This window comes from Lagopus leucura, unplaced genomic scaffold (assembly GCF_019238085.1).
Source record: "Lagopus leucura isolate 7727_CA_CO unplaced genomic scaffold, USGS_WTPT01 Super-Scaffold_797, whole genome shotgun sequence".
NCBI lineage: Eukaryota > Metazoa > Chordata > Aves > Galliformes > Phasianidae > Lagopus > Lagopus leucura.
In genome coordinates this window covers 2,254,456-2,275,158 of record NW_024962259.1, presented here as the reverse complement: position 1 = coordinate 2,275,158, position 20,703 = coordinate 2,254,456, and the positions used below count along the sequence as shown (strand labels likewise).

Here is a 20,703-nt window from a genome sequence, read left to right as displayed (position 1 = left end):
GTTGGGAAGCTACACATGTTGTTTCCCATTTTCGTTATATTCCACTCCTGGCTTCCAACATACGACTGCAATGCATTTCAGTTTAATTGTACACTACCTGAAAAGCATTTCCTTCTCAATACGTTGCCTGATAAGAACTGGGGGCACAAAACAAAGCGAGTTATTAAAAACATTTCCTATTTATTTATACCCTTTGTCCATATTACTGTCATGTAAATCACCTCACTTATCAGCCGAAGCTGCAGTCTATCTCATTTTTTCTCCTTTAAAAGCAACTATAATAATCCCTGCCACCACATTGACAGAACATACAATATTTGAGATCTGGGCCCCAAAATCGATGTGATTTACAAACTGAAAGCATAAAGATGGTTTTGATTTGGCATGTATTATTTCCTAATGATTTTTCAGATAGTGGATCCTCCTAGATGTTTTTTTCAATAGGAGCCACTGACACAAAGAAGCAAGCTATGGAGTTATCCCCCCAAATACCCCTTTTGACTTTATGCCTACTGATCCTCCTGATGAATCTGAAAATAGGCCGTGTAAACGCTTTGAAAGTTAGCAGCAAATTATCAGACCTTTTCTTATTCTTATTCCATGCAGCTTAACACAGTTCGCTCAGATCTTTTTTGTTTATAACTTTGTCTCTTCTGTCACTGTGGGGACTGTCACTCTTCTTTGTCACTGTGTTGTTTAGCCTTGTTAAGGTTTTGAAGAACTGAAAGGACCAAAGAAACAGAAGACCTTGGGGGCCTCTGATCAGGTCTGCCTGTGTGCACTTAGCTTGCACCACTCTCCTGTTGATTTCCTCTATGAAAGAAAACTTCCTCATTTCTGTGTTCCACCCCTTCAAATTAAACATCATTGTTGATTTTCCTGTTCTCTTACTTTAAACCAACATATGCAAAGCAAATCAAAAGAGCTTGGCAAAGCTGAGAGTATCGAATTGAAAGCCATGCTTTAGTAATGATTTCAGAAGTGCTGGTGAGCATTTGCTCACACATGTGAAAGTTCTTTTAAACGATATGTGCATTTGATTATATATTTCTAAAAATTAAGTCCTCAGACAGCTGTCATTGTCACTGATGTTTACTTGCTGGCAGCCATTATTTTTAGTCATAATTAGGATCTCAGCTGCCTCTGTCACGCTGCAGGAGCTGAAGGATGAGAGGCACCATTAGTTCTGCTTCTGCATGACTTACAGTGAGGAAATCCCAGAGTTCCTGGGCAGCACAGGATGCTGTGCTTTGAGAGGAGGGTTACACACCCACCCCAGCCAACATCTTAAAGAAACCTAACAGCATACAAGGCTTCACTAAGCAATTCTAAATCTCACTTCTAATACATCTTCCAACCTTATTGTCCTTGGAAATTATCTCGTCGTTTTGCAGCTCCCCAACAAACCACGTCACCCGTCTGCTTACAGCCAACCCCCCCCCAACAACACCTCAATGTACGCCCAGCTCTCCCTGCTGGTGAACGGCACAGGCTGGATCTGCGAGGCCAAGAACTGCCCTGCCCTCCTGCCGCCAGCGCCAGCCCTCTTCCCTCCTAATTTTCTCCGTGAAAACACAAAACAACCGCCTGCCCTTCGGGGCGATGAGGGCAGAACCGCAGCAGCAGCGCCGCTGAGGGGCCGCCCTGAGGGACCGCGCCGCCATTTCGCGGCCGGAGCTCTGCCCGACAGGCGAGAAAAGCCAGGAGAGGAGGCCTGGGCCGCGCCGTGCCGGTGAGCTGGGCCCGTCACGGGGCAAAAGCGCGAGGCTCGCGTCAGGAAACCAGGCCCGGCCTTGAGGCACAAACTCTCCCCACCCCCATCTCCGTTTCCATGACGACCGGCCCCGCGCCAACACGCGCCATAGCGCCGAGGGCGCGGGCAGGACTCAGGGGGAGGGGGGGGCGGGAAAGGGCCTCTAAGCCCCGCCTCTTCCGGCGCAGCCCGCCGCTCCGCGCGGCCGTTGGAGCTGGGGGCGGCTGTTGGCGGGCGGCTGCGCCATGGGCAGCGCTGAGGGCACAGGTAGGCGCGGGCTGCGGCTCCGAGGGTTCCGCCCGTCTCCGCTGCCCTGTGGGGCCTCGCGGTGGAGCTGACGCCTTCCGTTTTATGCAGACGTGATGTTGCTTAAAGGTTCCCGCTCTCCTCTTTGTGTTGTGGATCCTTAAGCTTTTTATGTGCCCTCCCTTTTCTCCAGCCACGCTTTTAGGTCTGGAGGTGGCTGGTTTGGAGGCTGAGCTGCAGGAGGTGCTGCTCGAACCTGCCTCGCAGCTACAGCTGTTAAAGCGGTACTGCAGAGCGATCTGTGGAACTGAATGAAGAGTAGGAATGGAAAAGCATTTCTCCCCGTGTACAGAAAAGCAAAAGCAGTACCCAAGAGGCCTTGTGCAGGAACCACACAGTCCTCTTTCTTCCCTTTTCTCCCTTCAAACGGTGTCATCACTTTTCCAGCACCCTGCAGTCTATGGTAATGCTCACTGCTGTTTCTGTGAAGGACGGTCAGCTCTCAGCAGTGCTTTGGCTGATGCTGCCCGTGTTCCTCACTGCTCACATTTCTCTGAAGGAAATCTCACTGGGTGCAGAAAGCATTGCTGCCCTGATCACACCAAGTCCTGAGCCCATCGTGTGGCATTGGCCTCGTATCAAAGGCACCTGAAGTGGTTCCATCTTTCACTGTAACTATCCATTCTGTATTTCTGTGTCTTCCAGTTCTGTTGTTAATATACTCTACTTCTTTATAGATTGGGTCAACGTTGCCAATGATCTTTTAAGGAGCTGTCACGTAAACCAGCACATAAAGCATCTCTCAGAGTGCGGAGCTGATGTATTTGTTTGTCTTTATGAGTCGATCTTAGGAGAAAAGGTACCAGGTGGGAATGTTAATTCCTAAGGATGCTTTTGTGTGCCTCTGCATATTTTACAATGGACAAGTTCAAGTTTGCAAATTTTGCAACTAGGTATTGTTTCTGCTGGGAGTGAAGAATGAAAACTGTTTAAACAGTCAGTGTTCTTGTATTCAGTACTTCATCTGATAGGATCCCCACATCTTCTAGGGGATATACTATGTTTATGCTTCTTTTTCATTAAAGGTTTCATACAACCATATAATTACTGAACTTTTCACCAAGTCATTTTCTACTTAAAAATTAGTATTTTTAAACTCAAACTAGTTTAAGTAAAAATAACAGCAGTAAGCTGTCAATTCAGATAGCATAAAATGTATGTATTTGTTTTAAATAGATTTCATAGCTACTCCTAGAAGCCAAGAGAACGATGCACATAATGTACAAGCTGTAATAGATTCTCTGGCATTGGACTACCTGCAGGTCAGCTTGTCACACATCACTGGTAAGTAGTCATAATGTGGTTTAATTTGAACACGTCACAAGAACCATATGCCACAAATATTATGTAGATATATATATAATGTTTATATATATGTGTAATGGAATTAGATACAGTATCTGTAAGCTTTCAGTTATTAGAACTGAAAATATTTTAAGATACATTAAGTATTTGGGTGCAGCTGTGCTCTGAGCTGACACCTTCACAAGGATTTCCAGTCATGTTCAGAAAACTCCTCTTCTTTGAAGACTTTCAAACTACTTATTAACAAATAATAAATTAGTGATTATTGATATGACCATACCTTCTCTTGAGGTGAGAACATTGTGAAAGGAGAAAGGGAGTCTATCAGAAACCTCCTTGAAATATTTGATGGTTTGTTGGAGTATCTTACAGAAGAAGTCAGTGAATTCTCTTCTCAAAATGGAGGTGAGAAGACAGATTTCCATGTTTGAGGTATTGTGTTCTGATGATACATTACTATGGATTCTCCAATCCATGCCATTCCATAATTTAAATATAACCTTTATAATATTTTAAAAAGCACTTATAATGTTATATATATATTAAGACCCTTAAACTATTTTAATAGTAACGAAGATAAAACCTTTTAGTTAATATATAAAATAATTTTTCCTGAAAATTAATGCCTCTTCATTATTAACAGATGAGACTGTACTGCCCAATAGCAAAATGCAAACTGTATCTCCAGAGCAGCTGGAAAGCAGTGCTGGTCAACTCACACCGTCTTTGGAACTTTCATCAGTTGACAGGTAAGAATAGCTTTGAATACATGCATTGACACAGTAAGTTACTGTTATTTTTGCACGTCTGTAGAGCAGCTAGCAATTCTCAGTAACACACAGAAAATAAACATACATCCCTCAAATGGAACACAAGCTAACTTTCTCCTCTAGATGGGCAGAAAAACATTTCTAGATCTTTTTTTGCTTTGAGGAATTCTGATGGCATTGTTTCCCTTAAGCTTATTTTCCCCGTGAAACAAAATTCATTAAGAACTTTGTCCCACTTTTAAATGATTGCATTTTAGTTGAATAGCATTGGATCCATCTTCCTGACTTCTACATTGGTTTGCTTTGTGGAAGCTGGCCTCCTGTGCCCCGCACTGCAGTCGCCAGTGACTGAAGTAGAGCTGGGACTCTTCTGCATCTCCACCTTGTGGACTGAAGAGGCAAAGACGTTTAGAATAAATATTTTATCACTTCATGTTCCCCTTAGGTCCCAGTCAGAATGCTTTGTGCCATTGTGTGATGCAGACGGTTCGGAATCTACCAGTGAATTGATTCGACTTGGAGATACTGCTCATTTGTTCTCAGGGAGAGGGGAAGGTGAGCTTGGATAAATATATATCTTTAAGACTAATCTGTAGCAGCATTTCTGCAGATAGCAAAATTGGTATCTGTTTTGCTGATGCCAAAACAGTTCAGCAGTTTAAATGTGTCAATGAACAAAAGTAAATAAGTCACGACATTCAAATTCTGCTTCTTTTGGGACTCCTCTCAAATCTAGGTGTCTGTGCTGTTAAGTCACACCTGCACATATACAGCAGTGCAGATTTATTCAAACAGCTGATATGTAGGCTCAAGGTAGCCTACCCTTAAAATTTAACAGTTCTGTGCAATCAAACGAATATGGTAATTAACATTAGATACTTAATCTTCCCTCTAATGTGCATGGATGATATACAGAAATAACATGCCACTTCTATAGATAACACTTTTAATTTCAAGTTCTTTATATTGGTTTCTTAAGGATCCTTGGAGTCCATTCACAGCACTGAACTGCCAAAAGAGCATTTCAGTTCCAGTGCTCAAAGACTCGGGGAGCCACTATGCCAGGCTGTTGCTTTGCTACCACCATTTCAGCCTGCTGAAGCCAGGTCCTGTGATCCTGTACACAGAGATCACCAGAGCTTGGACAGTCAGTCAGCAGCTTTGGTTAACAGTCAAGAACTGGAATCTCCTACTGTAAGTAAAAACCTATCCTTTGTTTTATATTAATCAGTACTCCCATGGTTCATTTTAAAACCATCTAATTGAGAGAGGTGTTTACAGTGCACACATGGATGCACGTAATCAACATTCCTGCACAGTTTGCAGTACAGTTGACAATATAATCATGGTTGTGTTCTTGTACAGCTAGCAATAAAGTCAGCACTGATTGCCATGCAAGGCAAACTTGATGTATTCCCTTCCTGTCTCATTTTTCTTGTGTTTTCTTCCAGCTTGAAATGTCACTTACACAAAAACCTGATGATGTTTCAGGTGCTCTTCTGTCAAGAAAGATCCCTGGTGAGAGAATTTTGCTTCCTACAGAACAACTCCATGTGTCAAATATTGCCTTAATTTTATATGTAGTACAGAAAACATGGTTTTAAAACTACCAGTGCATCTATTTAGAATTCTCTTGGTGGTTTTTTTGTTTTTTGTATATAAATAGTTTACTTCCAAGCTGTTCACTGCTTGACAAAACAGCCTATCCCCAGTTCTACTCCTTTCTTACTTAATCCATTTAAGATGCCCCTGTACTACAGAAATCACTTCTCTGGATGAGCTTATTGTGAGCAGGGGGACGTGGCCCCAACACACCATTTTCAGACTGAAGAAAAGGTTCTTAATTGCTGTTGTAGAAATGGTTTAGAAAGTAGTTTTCATGCTTATTTTCTCTGTTGCCTGGGAGACACTGATTACCTTTCTAGTTTCCATAGCACTCCTTTGACACTGAAAATGTAAAACCTGAAAAATCACTGAAATGGATGTCATAACTGTGTAAACACAGTTGCCTTGTCATTATGTTCTCTTTGGCTGATTAAGTTCAGAAGGCCACAGATATTTTTTGGTAGCTATTCCCACGCTAATAGGCACACTGCAGTCTATGTGAGTGACTAACACTAACCTGCCGTCTGCTTCTGCAGCAGGAGACAAGACCGTCTCGAATGATGCTGAGGACAACATGAAGGTAGATGTTCCAACTTCACCATCTTTGTGGAAGCTCAGTTGGTGCTGTTGGATTTCCAATTACTTTTCTTGTTATTTTGTGGCACCTCCGGGCTTTTGGGCTTCTCACTTCAATGCAGGAGTACACTTACTAACACAATGTTGTTAGACAGTGGCTGCATGCAGTTTGCAAATCACCTCAGTTCTTTCAGGAAGTGTTTCCTCCAGGAAGGGTGAACACCAGTACATGTCGAGCTCTAATTAATCACAGGGGCTTACTGGTTCTCTTTGTCTTATTCAGAGAGAACATTGAATATTCACTTCCTTGTGTATCAGTATTCTAAATTAGTAAGAATTTGGTTTTATGAGGTTATTTTAAAATTTTCTTCCCTTCTAAAGATCACTGAATTGCCTGACTGCATATTTTCTTGCATTGCATTCTTGCATTGCCCTTTGCTTTTCAAAACCTACCAACCATTCAGCAGCTGCCATTCTGTGACTGTACTGCAAAATACTTTTTTTTTTTTTGCCTTCTGCAGCCACAAGAGGTTCTCACAGACGTGTCTGCTTCAAGCACTGCCTTTCTTTGAAACTCATTTTCAGTCGGTACATTTGCAAGTGTCTGCATGATGACCCTGAATTACTGTGGTTTGAATAGATAAACTACCAACCAACACTAAAGCACTGGCATAAGGACAGGAGTGATTTATTTTAGTACGTTTGCTTTGAATTGCTGCTCAGTCCATACTCAGTACTAAGTTCAGCTTGCTTAGTGCATTACTTGGCACTGATGCCCCAGGCTAGTGAGGCAGTATATAGGGACACTGATGCGTAGACTTTGTTATTCTGATTTGGTGGCTTAGCTGTAAATGATTCTTAAACTGATCTATATTTTTGCTAGCTTATTTCCTTAAACATCTACTGTATGTGTGTGATCACATAGTTTGAAATGGTTCTTCTATGAATACTATTGTAGGATCTCTCCTACTATAATCCGTGGTGCTTCTGAGCATTACTGTGTAAATCTTCATTTTTGCTCTTAATCATTTTTCAAGGTTCCTTGGGTATATGGGACTTCTGCATCTGCTTCACACTTAGATCAAAAATTCTCCTTACACGCTGAGCAAATAACGCAGCATCCAAGCCCTGAATCAAGACATCTGCCTAGAAAGAAGAGGCAAGTTCAGTTTTCTTGGAGCTGAGCCATTTTCCTGTACAATCCCTCCTGTCTCCAGCTTTTCCTTTTTTTTTAATGAGGCATCTTCCTCAGCTGTATGACTGCATGATTTCAGCAGAAGCCTTTCCTACTTCCATCATGTGCACATTTTCTTAAGTACAGTTGTAGGCCCTTACCCAGTGAGCTGTACTTCATCCTATAGAAATGTGCTTATGCAAAAAGTGAGCTGGAATTGTACGAGGTAATATTTATCTCTACGTTTTTAGAATAGAAATGAAATCTGGTTGTTTTTGTTGTTTTGTTTTTTTTTTCAGATATGAAAATTCTACCGTAGATTCACTTGAAGTTCCTCTTTCCCACAGAACAACAAAGGAAAACCTGCCTAAGCAAGAGCTGCATCAAGTATCACAAAAACTTTCTCACAGGTTAAATGAACTGGATTCAGTAAGTAAAATCTCTGTTGCATCCAGACAAGCTAGCCTTAGAAATGACAGTGGGAAACAATAATACAGATTTTATATTAATGAAAAAGCAATCTGCAATTAACACTGGGGAGGGCACTTCTAAATTTGAGTGAACAATTGAACAAATGAACAATTGATCCTGACCCCCTTCCCAAAAAATCTGTCCAACAGATGTTGAAGAGAGCTTTGGGTGGGCGTCCCAGAGAAGAGGTGACAGATGAAGACAACCTGTCCCAGCACAGTGACAGCGTGATGGATTACGGCCGAAGGAGAGCTGAGCGAGGTGATCACAGAGCCACCCAGCAGTGATTCTTAGCACACACAGGTTTTAGAATGAGGAAAAAAATCCTTCTGTAAAGCTGATGCACTGACCTACCCACAGCTTTACTAAGTTCTGTGCTCTGTGTCGGTGGCAATCTGATTTTATAGCGACCCAATACGAAGACTTGGATATAAAACTATCATGTAGCTTGATCTAATCCACATGCACAACATTATATTGCAAGATGGAGCTGTTTATGAATCTTGTAAAACAGTCTCTGTTGTTAACTTTAAATGGTTTTGCTGCTTTATCCTTTCCCATCTTAAATATCTCTTAGCACTTCTGCTGCCATAAAAGTCCCCACACGTAGGATTCAGAGCAGGGATAAACCTAAAAGCAAAGGCTTTAGCTTTTTGTCATTTAATTTGTGCTAAATATTTCAATTTTGCTGTGGATGGTTTTTAACTTGGCTGGAGCTTTTTTTTTTGCTTGAAGCTGGGTAGTTACTAAAACCCCTCTCCTCACAGACATACCACACCTGAAGTACCCCAGCAGGACACGATCCCTTTCTCCACCATCACCCTCATCTCAGCATCAGCTTTTTTCGGAGTCAGAAGACATGCTTTGCAGTAATGGAAGAGGCCAAATGAAAAGCATTCGCAACAAGTTGCAAAAAGAAAGGGATGAAAGAACACAAGAAGCAAAGGTAACTTCAGGGTTAGACCTGTTAGTTGTTCTTAGTACAGTTATGCCAAGAGTATTGGAATTGAATGTCCTTGTTTACTGGAGGCATTTGGCCCACTTTTATGATTTTGCACTGTTGTAGTTGTAGACTCCAAATACTGCAGAAAAAAGAAGTTTTAAGTGGAAGGAACAATTTTAACCCATATTCTGAAGAAGCTAATGAGGTATCTATCCATCTGGACTGGTTATTTTCTCTGCAAAGTTCCTTTTATTTTTGCTTTCTAGATGGTTGCTAAAGCTTATGAAAATGAATTAAGAATTTATGAAGCTCGGGAGAGGCTCAGACTTTCCAAACTCAGGGAAGAAGTCAAGGAACTGGTATGTAAAGCATTTTTTTGCTAGTTATTTTAAAATTTGTCTAAATACTCTGTCCAGGCACTGTGCACATTTTCTGGGTGCAAGAACACCTTGACTTCTAGTATTGGAGTTATAGAAGAGTTGTGTACTGAAATAGTGAACACGGGTCAGCTTTTCCAGAGACAAAAATAATTGTCCCTTGGTTTTATCTAAAGCTGTCAGCCCTTGTAGGTAATATTCTGAGCAGTAGAATAACCATCATATGGTTTACATGAAGTGATTTCAAGAGACTGTGATTTAAATAACTATGCTAAGTCAGAAGGCAGCTTCTGTAGACTGGCCTGAACTCTCGTGATGCTAGTTATCTTTCTAAGAACAAGTCTGACCAGCTGCAGGCCCTCTCAGCTATTTCCTACTTGCCTCCCCCATTCCCCAGGCTGAGAGCTGGATGCCCTGCACCGTGGAGGTCATTTGCTTTTTTTTTATGTTGTCATATTTATGTTTTTTTCCACCTACTCTAGAAGTCATTTTTTTTGTGCAAGGATGATTTTCTACTATTTTGAATCTGGCAGAAGGGTTCTTAGATACTTTCTAGTACTGCTGCTTTCTTGCAGAGTACTGGACCATCAAGGAACTTAGGTTGAAAGCTGTGTCATTCTGCTGTGGGATGCCCTGGCTGTTTTCACAGCTTTTGCAGAAGCAGTGATGAGGCTGCTGCAGAACTGTGAAGTGCTGCAAAAGAGCTGAGGTTATGCAATAGAGAGATGTAACCTTTATTTGAACCGTGGACTGCATTTGGTACATTTTCAACTTCTCAAGAATTCAATTCAGTATCTCCAATTTCTCATTCTACAATTTTTGATGCCATTTAAGTTCTGATATCCAAACTGTGTGATCTATCAGTCTTGCCCTTCTCATACCTGTTCTCCATCTGTTTTACATCTGCTCCAAAGGAACAAGGATACAAGGAAAACATCTTTAAAGAATCTCCAAAAATCCCTCAGCCAGTGAGAGTTTATTCTAGAAAAACCACACCTTGGAATCCCAGATACAGCCAGTGGATTCCAAAACGAGGGACTGCGAAGCCAAAGAAATCAGCTCCAAGTAAGAAACACAAAACTATACTTGGTGGAAAACTGGCATCCTTTGAAAGCATGTGTTGGAACTCCAAGCATAAAGGCATTGGCCCAATATATACCAGTCAGCTGTAGCATTTTCCCCTTCTTATGACCTCCATACGTCTGGATTTTTGTTACAGAAGATAATGCTCTGAGTAAATGTGAACCACCCGTGCACAGTTCAAAACTCAGACCCACTTGCTACCTCCTTAAACTCTCCTGGATTATTTTCAAAGCTTCTTTCCATTCCTGCTACTCCTGTGTTTGCTCCACTATATTCTGAGCTCAGTCTTTCTTCCCAGTTTTTCTGAACATGTATTATTTCAAACTGGGCCTCTAGCTTTGCTGGGTTGGTGCTAAAACATGGAGGTGGATGAGCACAATGTTTGGTAGGAAAAGACCCTGCTGTTGTAGCAGAAATTATGCCATGGGTTTTGCTGAGTCAGAAGTGTTCCAAGAACAGCGAACACAAAACACAGCTCAGTACTGCCAAACAGCATTATGTCTGTCTTTATGTAAGGTCGTGGTACAATCCCCTAACGAGCCTGAATGTTGGTCAGGGACACTATTGGGATTTCTTGGTTTGTTTTTGCTAAGTGTTTGAAATGCATTTACTTGGTTAATACTCACTTGTTTCATCTGCCTGTAGTTTAGTTTATTTCTTGCCACCATGATCAAAGATGTAATAAGAACGTTGGTTGCAAACCAGTTTGTTTTCCACTTCCTTGTTTTCCACTATTTATTTGACCTGTATCTGCCACTGCATTAGCAGTATTTTAAGTTGCTGCAGCCAATGAAACAAAGAAGGTTGTGACTTATTAGTGACAATCTGAACCATCTGAAGAAGGGGATGCCTCTCTAAATAGGATTAACCATGGTAAAGGGGGAGACGTGAGGCCTGAGCTATAAAAGCCATTCTTCAGCAGAAAAGAAAAAAAGCCACTTACTTGGGATTGGTTTCTCAGCTGCTGCATTGGAAGAGATCCTGTGTACTGCTGAGTTGAGCCTGACATCATAACAACAGCATGAGAGTTGCATACACTGTTCAATCTGAAGTATTTCCTAACTTAGGTTGATGCTGTCTGGAAGAATTCAGCACTAAATGTAGTTTCCAGGGGTTTATTGCTTACATCTTTCTTTACTTGTAGTGAAAGTCAGGGATGATGACCTCCTGCTTCAGCTACTGGAAGAGTTCCCCCACCTGCACGTTTCCCAGCACGCTATGAACAAAATGTGGCGGCAGCAGCTCGCACAGACTGAACGGCTGAAAGCAGCTTCTGACAGGGCTAGACTCAAACTCCAAAACGAAGTGAGTTCACATTCTTACCTTTTAAGCATCAGCTGACAGAAGGGTAGCGCTCATCAGATGGTGTTTCATAGTAAAATCATCCTGACCGTGCACCATGGATAAGGACACAAACATCCTGAGCACGTCCTTTCACACTGTGTGTCTCAGCTGTGAGACAGAGCACGGCCACTGCTTGTTTACACCTGCATTTCTATTTAACAGAACTTATGTCATATTTGTAAGTTATCAGCATTGCAGCATCGTTAGTAGTGTTTGCTACAGCGATTACCTTACGCACATCAACTCAATATAAACAGCACAATAAAAAGGTAATATTTCTGGGACAACTCCTGCATACAAATGCCTGTCCTGCAGAATGATAGAAGTAACTTTTTTTCTTTTTTAAATTAAACCTCCAGGTTCAACAAGCCTTGAAGAAGCATGAGCTTCTTGTTGCAATTATTAAAAAAGATCGAGACCATAACAAGAGACTGGTATGTTCTTTGAACAGTATTTGTTACATAGAATACTCCCTGTTCATAAAAGGAGCGTCTTATTTTATGACAACTTTATGCCTTTTGAGTAACTGTGGCCTCAAATGCCATGTAACCTCTGCTGTGTGGCCATCTGGAATAAAATGCCACTACTACATTTAGCTGCTGCTTTAAAACACAAACAAGCTGAGAACACGCAAGGAAGAGAAACTTCAGCCTGCTGGTTTTAATGTTAACAACACCAGCAGCTGTGGCAACGCTGACTCCTTAATTATCTGGTACTGCTGATGGCAAAACTGCGCGAAGTCGGCGGTGATTACACTGCATTTATAACTTAAAGCTTTAAAATTGGAATAAGGAGTTTCTTAGTCAAGGACCCTACTAGAAATGATCAACAAAACTTGGCTTAAGCAAATCCATTGAGAGACTGGTGGTCTTACAGCAACTTTTTTCCATTTAGCAAGAATTAAAGCAACGTATCTACTGCCAGAAATGGACTCAGAGTAAGGTGAGAGAGAAACGCCAGCAAGTTGTTAGAGCCAGGAAATACTATGAAGATTACCGTGTCCAGCTGCGGGCCAAGATGATGCGGGCTAGGACAAGGGAAGAAAGGGTAAGCCCAAGTTGTTTTGCTTTGCAAGCGTGGAATTCTTCTGTACTGTTTGGATGCGATTGCTGAGGACCTGCAGTATTGTAGTATGAATAATGGTAGAAGGAGACAGAGGCAACTTAAGTGAACAGAATGAAGGAGCCTGGATTAAGTGGCTGGGCAGTCAAAGCTGTGATGAAAAGGTTCCTTCTTTGGAAACACTGAGACAGTTGAAGGCAGGCCACTGTAAAACAGGAAGGATGCTTGACAGTGTTAAGGAAAGGAGAAAAAGGCTCACCCTCAGCATGAAAAAACAAGGCTAACATCAAGACAAATTGAAGAAGCAAGTTTTCAGAAACAGGAGAATTAAGAGGTTCCTAGAGCTACCATCCAAAGAAAATAACCTAAATTTTCAGTTATGGAAACTGACAAAAAAAACCTGCTTTCACTCATCTTTGTTAAATAAAGTGGACTTTTTGACAGATGAACTCTATTTAGGGCTGCACATCACAGCTAAGTTAAGCCAGCAGTGCTAATTTATTTTATAAGAGTAGCTGCACAGTTCTCACCTTTTAAGGTCTAGGAAGTTTTGTGTATTAATTCACTGTTATTGACCTGAGCACAGTTTGTGTCTGAAGCTGTGCAGCAGTGTTCTTTTGTATGGATGGGAAGTGTGAGTGCAGGCTGCATTTCCTGTTATTGGAAATCTGGGTGAACATCCTGAATTAGACAGAGTGCTGTGGGCTGTAGCTCCACACGTTCAGAGTTTGGTGCATATAGGAAAAATCAGCTTTGATCAGTACATCCCTGCTGTTCTGGCCACTCTGATTCATCCTGATTGAACAAATCTGAAAGATGTACTTTTTATAAGAATTCCAATTAAATGAATGTTACAAAGATAGCTCAGCTGTGTCTGTACCACTGGTACTCCATGTGTAACTGTACTTTTTCAAGGGCAGTGACCCTTTTTTGTGATTGCCCTTTCATCAGGAGATAAAGCATCTGAAATATGTTAACATTTACTTACAAAGCAACATATCCAAATTAAATTGGTTGGTCGAAGCCTTATATTCAAAAAGGTTTGGTACTCCCAACAACAACACAGCTTTTTTAAGTTTCTAGGAAAATTGTGTTTGCTTTTTTAATTGTTGGCAGATATTTAAAAACTTATTTGAAGAAGGCTTAGAAATTCAGAAGCAAAGACTGAAGGAGCTGAGAGCATATGCTCAAGAGATGCGTGCTGAGCAAAGAAGAGAGCATCAGAATGAGCTGGAGTCCATGGAGAACTATTACAGAGATCAGGTAAGTTTAACCTGCAGCTGAGACAGCCAGTTAATGTTTTTAATAGTAGAAGCCTTTCATTTCTTTAACTGAAACATGCATTGTGCTTAGTTCTCCATGCTAGCAGAAGCTTTATCTCAAGAACGACAACAAATCCGAACCAGAGAGAAAGCACAAGCACAAGTAAGGGTTTTTGATCTTGTGTGGATGTTTTCTTTCTTTATGCAATATGCTAATACCTGTGTTCTGTTTAGATGCTGCAGAAAACAAAAAGAGAGCTGAGGTCAAGGATGGAAAAAGAAATACAGCAACTGCAAACAGCAATAATGCAAAATGATGATGAAACTTTTTTTCAAGAGCTAGAGGCAGACAGACTCAGATCTAGGCTTCAGATGGCTTCCTTTCAGTACAACAAAAGTGGTTTCTCTTAAGACATGGTAAATAGCACTGCAGCTGTCTGCTGAGCTGGAGGGGAGTCTCTGAGAAGCGCTGTGACAGGAAGGTGGTGTGCAGCTGCTGTTCTGTAAGATCAGATCTGTCATCTCCATGTGCCAGAGGCACAGCTGTTGGTACCTGGAACTTCGAGTACTTTTATGATTAATAAAGTTTTAAGCTACTTTCTACTGTGTAGCAAAGCTGAAATGATGTCAGAATTTTAACGTGTATTTATAAAACTTATTTTACTTTTTTCTTTTCATAAGGAAAGCAGTTCAATTTTTGCTGCAATTTGAGAGCAGACATCCATTCAGTAACACAGAGATGAACCCCTTTCCAGGAAACCATTAACATAAAAGCCAAAATAAGACCTTTGTTGTTCAATTAAGACAATTAGCACAACCCTTATTTTAGGCAGACGTCTGCAGAAAGACTCAGAGTGACCTGAAGACCCCTGAAACGAGGGCGGATTACTTAATGCTATTTGTTACATTTTAAAGTAAACAATTAAGAAAAACTGAAAACTTTTTAAACCATTGATGCTGTGACAGTGCAAACAGCATACAATTTATTGCTCAACTTCTGCATGGGTACATACATTAAGTACTTAAAAACCATTTTATACAGATTTTTTTGTTAAAGCTCATGTAACAGCTGGGTGAAAATACAATGATACCAATGCTAAAACACTCTGTAATAAATACAATGGAAATGATAAACTAAGAACTGTCAGGTTGTGGAGGAGTAATTACACTTGTATAAACTAATTACAGCTACAGACGAAGCTCTGAGGATGTGGTAGAGCCAGAAACCTACTACATAGTGTAAAGTACAACAAATGGCACCTGGTAACTAGATGGTGCAGTTTAAAATCTGAAGCACTTGGAGCATGCTACATTAAGCTGTATGATGCATTCTTATGATATAGAAGCAAAGCTTTTACTTCCATCAATGCAGCTAGTTTAAACGCACCAGAAGTTCTATACAGATGTAGTGTTGTAGGACAAGAATTTAAAAACAGCTTGTGTGCTCTGGACTTTAGTACAACACAACAATTTGGTAAAAATAAATCAGTTTAGGGAAACTGAAACTATGTGCAAAAAAATTAGAATACATACTGTACAAAGCACCATTACAAAACTCTTTACACCGAGAAATTAAATCCTCTGAAATTCAACTGTGTACTGTATATCTGAAATCTACAAAAGTTCTGTTCATAATTAAACATTCATATGAAAAGCAACAGCATAAAACCATGATGTGACATTTCTCTAAAACAACTAAAGACTGGATAAAGTAAAACCCAGTAAGAGGGACACGTTGAAATAAATATTCACATTAATCATGGGGTGAAAGTCCAAGGTTAAAATGCAATATTAGGCTTAGCACCTTTTTGAGGGCAAAAGTAGCTGACGTGATCTTGAAATACAATTTTGCAAAGGCATCAACTAAAGTTTTCTGATAAACGCGAGCGATGAGGTGCTTTAGTTAAAGCTCTCGGTCATTATAAAGGTAGAAAGGCACTCAAAATACTTGGTATATTCAACCTCATCTGTCAGCTGTGGAAAGTCAAATGTAAATTCATCTAGGTTTGCTTATAATATATTAAATTTACAATATTTATCCGTGACAATTTAAAAACAATTCTCTATGCCATATCAAAATGGTTGGTAGAAGAAACAGATGTACTGCTAAGGCTGCTGTGAAAATGAATGGTATTTATCAGCTGATCTGCACTCTACATTCTGCAGAGCTCATTTCCTCCCTCCTCAGAAATGCTTTTATGCTGTAAAGGTGGCCACAACCAGGTGTTCAGTACATGAACCAGCCTAAGGAGGTGGGCAGGGAGAGGTTCCTAGGAGGGTACAGACGCTGTGGTCAGGAGACACTACAGAAACAGCCTTTAAATAGTGCTGAGGTTGACTGCCTGGGGAAAAGAGAACAGCGTACCTTTCCCCTGGAGTCACCAGCTGAGCCCCGACTTCTCCCAAAAGCTGGATCGAGCTGGATTTTACATCTGGCACGCTTCCATGATCAGGGTGTCTGCAGCCACAGCCTGAGCAAGAGCAGAATTAAATCCCTTACTCAACAACCATGTTTTGATTCTGTGTCAGGAGAGCTTCATGTCAGACCTCCAAACTTGATGGGCGAGAAGAGGACTTTATGTCACACAGTGGTCCCCAACCTCAGGAAGCAGTAACAAGTAAGGAACGCAGTGGGCAACATCCTACTTTGCTTTCCAGAAAAGCTGGAGAAATGCAGTGGTGGCTTCTCTAGTAGGGGCTCCCTACCATAACAAAGGTACCAGCCGTTGTAAGAGTGCAACAGTCCCTTGAAATGAAGAATGGCCTGATATATTTCAAACCTGGCTGTTACAGCAAGTTTCTTGGCTTTATGTTTACATCCCTAAGTAGCCTCACCCCTGCAGCCAGCCCAGAACAAGGAAGCAAGTCTTTCAGAACAAACCTTCCAGCAACAGCTGTACAAAAATATATATATAATCAAATGAACATGTGGATTTGGCTCACCAGGTTCTTACCACAATTCTAGAAAGCAGTCCATTGCCCACTATTCTAATACACAACATCCAGTAGTCGTTTACTCACTGCGGCAGTCAGATTTGGCAGAACAAAATGAAGTTCAAGCTCCAAGGAACAAATAGAAAATGAGCCAGTTCACCGTGTGACTCACACTGCTGTTTACATCCCGGTGTTTAAGCATTTCCAATACCCTTCACTTTCTTATTGACAGTGTAAAAATAATGCAGACTTGATGATTGATTGTAACCTACGTTAAAAAACAGCACTGATTGGAAAAAAAAATGCTGCCTGTTCCAAAGCTCCTCACCAAGAGGAGAATGCCACTGCCTGCTAAGTAGAGCCATTCATCTACACACCATGAACAGATCATATGGATCTTCACTGAGATTTCCCAAACTTACTTCAAAATTCAGTTCCCTCCACTGGTAGTGCATTTTATTCCCCTTTGCAGAGATCAACCCATGTTATAATTCATATATATACTTACTTCCATCCCTACAATCAATAAATTATGTGCTTTCAAAACCTCATTTTTGAAGCACATCGCGTATTTCAGTTAATACAACATTTTTAGTTTTACTGCCATTTTTCCTTAGTTGTAACTCAAACCCACGTGTCACGAGCAGCTAGACAAAGATTAAATTATGTTTTACCTGATAGATCTTTAGCATCCACAATATATTATGTGATTTGGCTGCATTCAAACAAGCTTTGGTCGGCTGGGTAGGATGGGTTCTGTAATGAACTGCAAACAGGTTTGCTGCTGTCAAATGTTACCTCATCACCATGCACACGAAGTTGAAAAATGCAGTGTTTAAAGTCAAAAGTCACAAAAAATACTCTTGACTCGTTAAAAAATGCTGCGTAAAAAAATCAAAACGTCTGCTCTTCATTAAAAAAGGTCTATTCCACATCTAACACAAATACTGTACCCAAGGCAGTATGTGTCACTCACACTAGAAATTTTGTTTAAGGAATCTGACGAGCAATATAAATAGGCCCCAAAACATCATTTTCGTGATTCATGCTTGAAAAATATAAAAAAAAGTTCCCTGTGGTAACATTAGTTGAATGTACATTGCAGAATATAATGTTTTACTATAAGAAAATGCAGTAACGTGTAAGTGGCTTTAATTAAAAAGATTAATGATCCTTTCAGCCAATTTTATGCAAAAAGTTAGAATAATCCAAAATATTTTTTCCAAAAATAGCAGGTATAGATGCTGGTCAGTATCATACATTTAAAAGAGGCTGAAACGTGACTTGTACCGACTGCTGAAGTTGTTTCTTGGTATCTGAGAATAGAAATCAGGTAGGCAAATATAATAGATTACCTTTTACAAAAATAGTAGTAGTCTTTAAGTATAGAATACTGCTTAACTGTTGAAATGTAGGAAAAGTCAGCATTCTGTATGTTCAAGGTATTAGTTTTTAATAGCAGCTGAATGATCCTATGGCAGGAACCACAGAACCTATTTTCTTGAAAGAAAAAAATTGCAAAGTTGTCCTTTCCCTCACAGTGTCCTAGTGTAGAAAAGGGAAAGTTTCCTGTATTTCAAGCATTTCTCGAGTCTTGATGAGGGAAGGGCATTCCGGCTGACAGGAGTATAAATAGAGTCTCAGGTAAGCCTGTGAAGGGTCATTCCACAGCAAACCCACATGTTTCTTCAATGGCAGTTAGCAGCTTCTCATATAGCTTGTCATAGCTTTCATAAGGAGGAATGTCTATTCGGTTAAAGCTGCAAAGACAAAGTGAAAGCTTCAATTATTTGGATCTTACAGCCTCCCCTAGCAAATCTCTGCTGCAGTTCATTTAAGATATTTGAAACAATATTTGATGTGGCCAATGGCATTTCACATAAACAAAATCTATTTGTAGTTTTCACACCTTTACTCCTCTGTAATGGACAGCATCTGCGATGCCATAAAAGAAAGAAACAGTGCGAAAACAGGCAGCAAATCCACGTATCACAAGAGACCTGAACAAGTCTTACCAGGTATGAGCTTTCGGCAAATTATTAGTGCTGGCATCAATCTGGTGTATTGTAAATAGTCGTGGGCCTGCAGCACCTGAAAATCCAGAAAAGATCTCTAGTACTAGTTGGAAATTGCTTTGCTGAACTGCAACAAGAAAAGACAGTAACAAAATGCAAAAAAAAACAAGAAAAAAGAAGAAAGAGAGGGGAGAGGAGCTACACACAGAAGCTGAGGCCATAAGCAGCCAGCAAAAAGCCAGAGGAAACCCACAGCTCCTAGCAGTCAGAGTCTGCCCCTCCACCCACACGAAGTAACCATGCTGTTATCTCTCTTCCAGCAATTTAAACAAGAACAAAGCACTGACAAGGAAAAACGTAAGATACCTGTTTTAACTGCACACTACACAACTGAAGGTCACTTTGCCCACTCCTCCCAGGAAACTTCTGCAGCTCTACCTGTCCTCACATTGTAACAGGCAGTCAAACTGGAGTTCTCATACTTTTTAAAAAAATGATTTTATGACATGACCTGACTGTACAGAGTCACACAGTCTCTAAGTACAGTCGTAATCTCTGCTAAAGAGTGTAGCACAGCAGTCTTGAGATTCAGTCAGAATATGCTAAGATTCCACCAGGCCAGAAGAGGTCACAAATGCCCTCTGTACAGCTGGCATATTTGCCTGAGTAGACTGGCATTCAAGGACATAATCCACAGCACCAATCTTTCCTATGGGGACTCTCTGCTGTCAAATAGGAGTATTAGTAAATGAGACTGCATTACTGTATTACCACAACTCAAATCTAGAACCTGGCAACATCCATCTTCAAATCTGTAGGAAAACAGGATTTGTTTGTTCACAGAAACTTTTTCTTTCTTTCTTTTTTTTCACTAGTACAGCCACACTAAAAGTAACCAGCACTACTTTCAAGTATTCTCAGGCCATGACCAGTTACAGTTTGTTCAGACTCTACAGTCCCTGGTATTATTTAAACACTTGAAGTAACCAGGGCCTTCAAAACCTCAGTATTCCTGAACTTCTAATGTTCCTGAATACTTTAGAGCTCAGGAACAGAGGAAATGGACAATGAGGTCTTCTACCTGATGGAGAGATGATGAATAAACAGATTTCTGTAGCAACTGGCTTTTGTACGTGGCAGCTACTACCACAGAATGTGTGCTCTCTTGAGATCTTCTACCTATTACAACGGATTGTGGTCCATGTTTCCCTAGGCTGTTTCCTCTCATCTCATGAAAGGACAGAACATGGTAACTATGGTGTTAACAGAGCAGCGTGGGTTACAGCCAGAGCTGCTGCAGCTGAGATCCAGAGCTCTGAATGAAGCTCATAAAACAGGTCAGTAATTAAGTAATTGTTTCCTTTGCCAGGGCTGCCTGCGATTACGTTGCTTTTACAGTAAAAACAGCCCAGATTACCGAGCTCCTCTGCCGTTAGAACCACAGGAACATTCGCTCCTTGCTGGTGTTTGCTGGTCACAGAGCTGTGCAGATGCTTGCAAGAAAGAGAAATGAAACAACAGCCTTCCAGGAAAATCATGCGAGAATCCTGCTAGGATTTCTACTGATCAGAATGTATTGCTAGAAAGGGAAGGAAGTGTGCAACTGAAACAAAAGAACCGGTTACAGCTAAATCAGAAGGTAACGAGCAAACTCACAGACTATTTCTGTGACTGCTATTCATCAGACCATTAAATATTCCTCTGAGGAAAGTCACGTAGCAGC

The 20,703-nt window shown here is 40.8% G+C and overlaps 2 protein-coding genes across 5 annotated transcripts in view; one reads left to right on the top strand and one right to left on the bottom strand.

The window, feature by feature from the left end:
- The first annotated feature begins 1,947 nt into the window (after positions 1 to 1,947).
- On the top strand, positions 1,948 to 14,634 carry CEP95 (centrosomal protein 95). 2 transcript variants are annotated; one of them, XM_042865047.1, is made up of 21 exons: positions 1,948 to 2,020; positions 2,737 to 2,865; positions 3,236 to 3,343; positions 3,656 to 3,769; positions 4,008 to 4,113; positions 4,580 to 4,689; positions 5,114 to 5,328; positions 5,586 to 5,652; positions 6,276 to 6,319; positions 7,353 to 7,474; positions 7,789 to 7,918; positions 8,110 to 8,221; positions 8,728 to 8,906; positions 9,170 to 9,262; positions 10,195 to 10,345; positions 11,508 to 11,668; positions 12,067 to 12,141; positions 12,602 to 12,754; positions 13,886 to 14,032; positions 14,123 to 14,194; positions 14,266 to 14,634. In XM_042865047.1, the coding sequence occupies exons 1-21, from the start codon at positions 1,999 to 2,001 to the stop codon at positions 14,440 to 14,442; spliced, it is 2,487 nt and encodes an 828-aa protein (XP_042720981.1). In that variant the 5' UTR covers positions 1,948 to 1,998; the 3' UTR covers positions 14,443 to 14,634. The 2 variants fall into 2 exon arrangements, with proteins under 2 accessions (XP_042720981.1, XP_042720980.1); XM_042865046.1 differs by lacking the exon at positions 1,948 to 2,020 and adding an exon at positions 2,071 to 2,462.
- A 337-nt stretch (positions 14,635 to 14,971) lies between these two features.
- Positions 14,972 to 20,703, bottom strand: part of SMURF2 (SMAD specific E3 ubiquitin protein ligase 2) — a 56,304-nt gene continuing 50,572 nt past the window's right edge. The window contains exons 18-20 of one of the 3 annotated variants that reach the window (XR_006177753.1): positions 18,981 to 19,056; positions 17,640 to 18,725; positions 14,972 to 16,502 (exon numbers count right to left, since the gene is read on the bottom strand). Coding sequence is in view for 1 of the 3 variants with exons in the window: in XM_042865048.1 (XP_042720982.1) it covers positions 18,626 to 18,725; positions 18,981 to 19,056 (176 nt within the window). In the remaining 2 variants the exon portion in view is untranslated. Of the gene's footprint in view, positions 18,726 to 18,980; positions 19,057 to 20,703 lie in introns of all 3 variants that reach the window. The other 2 variants (XR_006177754.1, XM_042865048.1) reach the window with 2 other exon arrangements.

Bases quoted from the DNA above. Each gene is read 5' to 3' on its own strand.
- CEP95 (XM_042865046.1), top strand. From the start codon at position 2,324: ATGGAAAAGCATTTCTCCCCGTGTACAGAAAAGCAAAAGCAGTACCCA. The intron at 7,475-7,788 runs GCAAGTTCAGTT...TTTTTTTTTCAG, and splicing joins CATCTGCCTAGAAAGAAGAG to ATATGAAAATTCTACCGTAG. The intron at 12,755-13,885 runs GTAAGCCCAAGT...AATTGTTGGCAG, and splicing joins CTAGGACAAGGGAAGAAAGG to ATATTTAAAAACTTATTTGA.